This window comes from Peromyscus leucopus, chromosome 3 (assembly GCF_004664715.2).
Source record: "Peromyscus leucopus breed LL Stock chromosome 3, UCI_PerLeu_2.1, whole genome shotgun sequence".
Lineage (NCBI taxonomy): Eukaryota > Metazoa > Chordata > Mammalia > Rodentia > Cricetidae > Peromyscus > Peromyscus leucopus.
This window is the reverse complement of record NC_051065.1, coordinates 33,528,554-33,535,475: the sequence shown is the minus strand read 5'-3', so window position 1 is coordinate 33,535,475 and position 6,922 is coordinate 33,528,554. Positions and strand designations below refer to the sequence as shown.

The following is a 6,922-nucleotide window of genomic DNA, read 5'->3' as shown; positions in this document are numbered from 1 at the left end:
TTGCTGACTGAAAAGTTAACACCAGTCATCCTAGAGCTTCACAAAAGAGTGTCTTATTTTTTCTTAAACTACATGGGAAGATTATCTGGTAAAGGGAAGTTTCTTAAATTATAAGAAATTTGGAAGGGAACGTGGGTCTAACTTAATCCATTCTTTACATTTTTATGTCAATGAGTTGTTGAGACAATCTTATAAGTATAATCATTAAAACCACCCATTTTAGTTAAAAAAATAAAGGAGGAGTTAAGAACATTGGAGAAGGAAGGCTTCCTCATAGATGCTCCACATGGTGAAAGATCATTAACTGTTGTGGTCTGGGTCTCAGAATCCCCTTGTTTTGTTTTTCTTTCTGGGGTGGGGAGGCTTGACTTTTTCATCCTGGAAACTTCACTATGTAGCATAATACAAAGTTCTTTTAAGTCGTTTCCCCTACCACATAAAGTTGTGAACTTGTTCTTTGATGTATTTTTAAAGATACTAAACAATGTTTCAAGTGAGTCAAATGCTATTATGATCTTTTTAATACAGAGTTTTTATTAACTGAGAAATGTCATATAATGTATTTTCAGCATATTTGTCCTCAGTATTCCTCTTCCCCCTAATTCCTCAACCCCTCTCAATTTCCTGTCTTCTCTTTCTTTCTGTCTGTTCTTTCTTTCTCTCTCTTTCTCCTTCCTCCCTCCCTCCCTCCCTCCCTCCCTCCCTCCTCCCTCCCCCCCTCCCTCTCTCTCTCTCTTTTAAACCTATCCAATCCTATTTGTGTTTCCATATACTCAAGAGTATGGAGCCATGCACTAGAGGACATTTGATTTACAAGATCTACCCTTAAACAAAACTGACTCTCCCTTACCCAGAAGCCATCAGATCCCAGTAGATCCTCAGTTAGGGGGAGGCTTGTGAGCATCTCCCCCTGCATGCTAGAATGTTGATTGCCTTGATCCTGTGCAGGTTTTGTGTCGGCAGGCACAGCAGCTTTGAGCTCATGAGTGCAGCTGTTCTGTCGTGTGCAGAAGACACTGTTTCACTAATTAACATTAGAAATATTAAAAAAACAAACAAACAAACAAACAAACAAAGGAAAGCTATTTCAGAACCTTCATGAGGTGAGCAGAAGTGAGACAAGCAGGTAACTGTCCATTTAAAATACCTTACACCAGCCGGGTGGTGGTGGTGGTGGTGGTGGTGGTGGTGGTGGTGGTGGTGGTGGTGGTGGTGGTGGTGGTGCACGCCTTTAATCCCAGCACTCGGGAGGCAGAGGCAGGAGGATCTTTGTGAGTTCAAGGCCAGCCTGGGCTACCAAGTGAGTTCCAGGAAAGGCGCAAAGCTACACAGAGAAACCCTGTCTCTAAAAACCAAAAATAAATAAATAAATAAAATAAAATACCTTACATGGTATTTTAATCCCATATCTGCCATTTACTGCCAATACTTTGGAGAAATATTTCTATTGAAGTTATATCAAAAGTATGCACATGTCAGATGTGTTGTTTCTTCCAAGGCCTTTAAAGAAATCCAGAACCACTATTTCCCCCCTAGGAAATTGTCTTATTTATTTAGTATATTAAACTCCTCAAAGGCTTGGTGGAGAATGCAAAGGTAAGAAAGGTCAGAGTTACATAAAGAATCATCCTTATGTATTCATGTGTGAGTTGAGATCTATAACTGTAAAAGCATACGTCTAAAACAAAATTTTATTTCTGCAATCTAGAATCCTCTCCATCCAGAGGCCTGCTTTTTAGAAATGTATTTAAGATGGACTACTGTCTCTTTTGACTACATCTTTAAAAAAGGAAAAAACTCAAACTGTGTTGTGACTTTCAATGATAAACTTTTATTCTGAATATACTGTTTTTGCACAAGATTTAACACAACGTTTTCTGGGATTATAAATATTTTTATAACAGTATTATACAAATTTTTACAAAATGTTTTCATCCTGCTAGTTAATTTCCACAAAAGTGTCAAGAGAACATGATAAGGGAAGGAAAGACCTGTTGTTCACAAAAGCCGCATGGCCTTTTGCATGATGCACAATGAGTGTTTCATGAAGGGAATCCCTAAAGCACAATCCCACAGTCACACAGCACAAAGGAAGGACAGCTTTGCTAGGTCACATTGGAAACTCAGTTGGCATCTACACAAGACAGTATCCCAAGAGTCTCAGTGGAATTTCCATGGTTCTTTAATGTGAACTAGGGACAAGGTAGATGAAACCATTGGTAAGAGCTATCTAATTCTGCAAAATTCTGGAAGTGTTCATCACTTGATAGTCCTGTTTTAGTGATTTGTTCTTTACAGAAATGTACACTGAATATTAACAATATTAACATTCTGCTATGGAAAACAATGCAAGTTCCAGCTAATGGATAAAATATTTGGAGATTGGGGCAAGTGGAAAAAAAAATCACAAAATCCATTGTGTCTTGCTAAGTTACTCTATGCCTTTAGACTTACGAGTTTTAAATTAAGACGTAGAATTTAAGCTTTGGTGACTTGAAGACAGGCATTTAAATGAGATGTAAAGTACAAGAGAGCATCAAATAAGCAAGTAACACTTGGGTTGCAAAGGTCACTTAAAAGGGATACTGCCTATTTGAACCCCATAAGGCCAGTTTTACAGTTAATAAAAGGAATATTATATATAAGAAAACTTACAAATGGCAGCAACACTGTGTTTTCCAAGGTAAGCAATAATGCTTCAAGCATTAGAAACATGAAAAAAGATCATACTAAAATCTTGTAGGCCCAGGACCTAAAAATCTCTTCAATCAAACTTGCTAACTATGTCATGTTAAAAACCTGTTACAAACATGGACCGCGATTGGCGTTTGGCAGTAATGCTGGTTGTTCAAATGAAGAAAAGAGGAATCCATTTATGCAGAAATTCTTTCCTGCTACTCAACACCAATGCAAGACTTGTTTTGACTTTGTTTACATGACAAAGTACACTGAGCTATGTGAGTATAGCAACAATTAACTAATAAAAACAGTTAAACATTTTGTGAAGTGATCTCTTACTTAGTTTTGTTTCTGTAAATAACACACTATACTTATTCCTGCCAATAGAATTTGCAGAACAAATGTTCAATGTGATATTGTAATTTGGCGGATGGCTGTTACTGTCTTTTTTTTTTTTTATTATTTTGTAGGCAAAAGCATGAACATTAGTATATGTCATGAAAAAAAGTTTTAGTGAGAAGGTATGTTTTTGCCCAATTTGTTACCATTTATGTGGTTGTGATGACATAGAACTGGAATCAAAAGAGGCCTTGCCAAGAGGTGCCAAGTTCAGCAGTGACTAATACAATAATGTCATTGATGGCAAAACACTCTGTGAGTGACATCAGCCATGAACGTATAGTCAATATACTTTAAACATAATTTAAGGTAGGTTCTTGTTTGCCAGAAGCAATTTAATGGTTTTAATGTGCATCACTTTATATGTAGAAAGTATCAGTTCCCTTCCTCAACATGTCCAGGATTTAAAATAGTCTAGCAAAAGGTAATAATAAGTTTGAAATAATTAACAAATAACATGACTTAGACATATTTTCCCTTCTTTTACATTACCTGTTTTCTAAGGTCAACATTAGTTATGAATAGACTAAAAATGACAATATATTAGAAGTGGTGACTGATGTCATTTCTTAGGACAATAGTTGGCAGAGTGATTCCAACTGCCCCTCCCCCTTTTGAATTAAACAAAATCTTAGCTTATAAAATGTACACAAATGGTACTCAGGTGGTGATAGCATGGTGGTAGGAAGGAATTACAATGTATGCAAAGCTATAAACAAAATAAACTGTTAAAGAGTAGGCTACAACTTTGATATGTGGAGCATATTAAAGTATGCTGGAGAATGTAAATAATTCTGATTGTAAAATGATATACATGAAAATTTCCAGCATATGCACACACCAATACTTGGCATGTTTAACTAAAAAGAAAAAAAAACCCTTCATTTATCATAAAGAATATATGCATACTTTCAGCTTACAGTAAAATTACTCTTCCTAGACACATTCATTGCTTGTACTCTTTCTTCAAATACTGTTTATTCCTGAAAATAATTTTTCTAAATGTAAATAAAGTTTAGCTACCATATTCATCTATAATGAAATTTCTGACCTATTACACTAATGTTTTTCACCAAGGAAGCTGTATAAAAACAAATTTTATTATTCACAATCAAGTGTTCATGTGCATACACATAGATTCAAGGTTTCCTATTTGTTCAGGTTAATGTAAAACCCCTCATGAAGTTGCATGGGAATTTTGGTCATGTGATCATACCAAAATGGAGGGACAGAAGCAGCAAGAGCAGCCATTTCTGGATTGTACATGCTACTGTTGAAACGAACAAAGAGGAAACCTAAGATGAATCTTCTTTGAGAACATATATGTACTTTTCAAAAAATAAATGTGTTAAATCTGATTTATGTACTTAAAATATCTGTACATAGGTTTTCAGGCAAAAGCATGAATCTGTATAAAATCCATGAATTCTCATTTCATCATTTGCCTAACCCAGTCATTCAGCATTTACATCGCACAGTATATTCAGAGTAGTTTAACAACATGTTAAAAGATGACTTAAGTGCATTTACACTGCAAGATTCAGATTCTTACATGACAATAATGTCACCCATTTAACTCTTCAGTGGACTATACTCTACAGTAAGAAGAAAAACAAACCAGAAAGTTAAAATAGCAGCAGCATCATGCAAAATACCCTTGGCAACCCAAGTTCATTAACCACAGGAAAATGTTTCCCCTCCCCCCCAACAAGCTTCTCTTAGAGCGAGTTAAATATCTGGCTAGCACTACATGACTGTACTTTGAACAAAAGGGCTATTACGCCACGCATTAAAGGGCTTTCATTTATGAGGAAATGTGTCATGAACTCCAATTTCACCCGCAAGCACCTGTAACTTAGTCATCCTTCATTATTCGCTTCATACCTTACCCAAACTCAACTGGTCACAGTTGTGTTTTGTTTTTGGCAGAGAAATCATTCTTTTATAAGGCATTTTATTCATGGCAATTTTTTGGTAGAAAAATTAGCCATTAGTTTGTATTTCAACAGTTTAGACCAATGCATTTTCTCCCTCCCTCTCTCTCTATTTAATAATGACTCACAGCAGGAATTACTTTTTAACAGAAAATAAGTGAAGGCAAAAATATCATTGCCCCCCACTAGGGCCTTTTTTTTCTTCTTCTTGGTAAAATTGCAGCAGGTTGAAGTCCTAGGTCAAAGTCAAGAAGCTGCTTCTCTTCATAATGCCTGCACGGGGGAGCCTTTGACTTGTAATCACCAATGGCGCAACAGTGAACTCCCAAACTTCCCACAGAGCACAAACAGAGTTTTACTTTGATGTTAGACACAGATGATGCAGCATTCACACAAGTTTCAGGTTCTGACACCTTGACATGCAGCCAGCGGGTGGTCAGGAACCTGAGCCTCAGATTTGCCATGGTTGAGGCCCAGCTAATGTTCTGTGTAGTTTCTTCAACTGACTCTATTTTAATGTAACTGAGGGCTCATGTGTTGGCAGGGTCTGGGTTTTAGTTGCAGATCTGGGGTTTAGAAGGTCACAATAGGTAGTGTCTGCTTCCAGATACCAGCCAAAGGAGTATGAATTGGAGTCCAATGATAGACCACAATGAAGGATTTAATCCAGAAACACCACCACAGTCAGTGTAATCCTCCTGTTGGGAATGCAAACAAATAAATAATATAACCATCCTGAATAAACATGTAACAGAGAGACTTTTAGGTTAATTTGCATTTAGTCTACTTTTGAACTTACCTGGTAATAAAATTGCTTTACCTAGGACTGAAGTAAGTAATATTGATCTAGATTTCACTGTATAGAAACTGTGTTAAAGTGGTCTCCCTGGTACCATTTGACAAACGCTTGAAGTTCTGATAATGATGAATGAAAGTTAATAATAATGAATTCTTACTTGGATATAGAAATTACTAATTAAAAGCCTCACTGAAATGATGAAAAATCCTTTATATTTATATATAAGAAATAAAATAATTTAATATTTTAATAATTCCCAACAATAATGATTTTTATATCTGTGCTCCATAAGCATAAATCAATAAACTCAAGAAATAAAAATCCATTTCCCATATTTCTGATGTCTAAGGTGAACTTATAGGCCACAGGTAGCACCCTGACTTTAGGAATTATAATAAAGTGAGATATAATGTATTTGAACCTGAGGCAAATCAAGAGCATCCTGAAAACACAGAATCCAAATAAAGAACCAGGCTGGAAAGAGAAGCCAGGTTTACCCACTGAGCCATACAGTGCCACAGCGCATTCAATGAACACACCTCCTGGTATTCTTCATAGAGCCAGTAGAAGCTCAGTTAGATCCCTAAGAACCCAGTTATTTTTGACCTTTCCTTCCCAGGTTCCATTCTCTGCCACATTCTCTAATTTAAAATTCCTTGTATTGTAGTGAATTTCATTAAAAAAAAAAAGAACAAAACTCATGTCCACTCATTCTCATAAACATTTTTTAAGAATTCATTGATCCAAGGCTCATCTGCCATGAGTCTAAATAGGTTATATAAATGAATATGAGTGTTCTTTGTAGAGCAATTTACAGAGTCCAAACTCTCAAAGATTGGGAACTTCTGATTTACTTCCCTGCCAGAGATTAAAGGACTACTTGAAACTGAGTAAATAAATGGCATTTCTTCTTTGATTTGTGTTTGGGGGTAGCATATTATGTTTTGTTTTCTGAATTATAATTATGTCATTTCCTTCTGATGAAATAAAACAGCTGAATACATCCAACAATAATGGCTCACTTTTAAATGTAGGTAAATCTGTAAGTAAGTAGATACTTCAAAATTACCCTTTTAATGGAAAAATACCCATAACACATACATTGTTTCCC

The 6,922-nt window shown here is 35.9% G+C and overlaps 1 protein-coding gene across 4 annotated transcripts in view; it reads right to left on the bottom strand.

Moving 5' to 3' along the window:
- Positions 1–1,808: 1,808 nt before the first annotated feature.
- Cacna2d1 (calcium voltage-gated channel auxiliary subunit alpha2delta 1) overlaps positions 1,809–6,922 on the bottom strand; it is a 432,593-nt gene continuing 427,479 nt past the window's right edge. For all 4 annotated transcript variants that reach the window (XM_037203556.1, XM_028862005.2, XM_028862012.2 and 1 more), the window contains one exon: positions 1,809–5,710. In XM_037203556.1, coding sequence (XP_037059451.1) covers positions 5,594–5,710 — 117 coding nt within the window. In that variant the 3' untranslated portion in view covers positions 1,809–5,593. The remainder of the gene's footprint in view (positions 5,711–6,922) is intronic.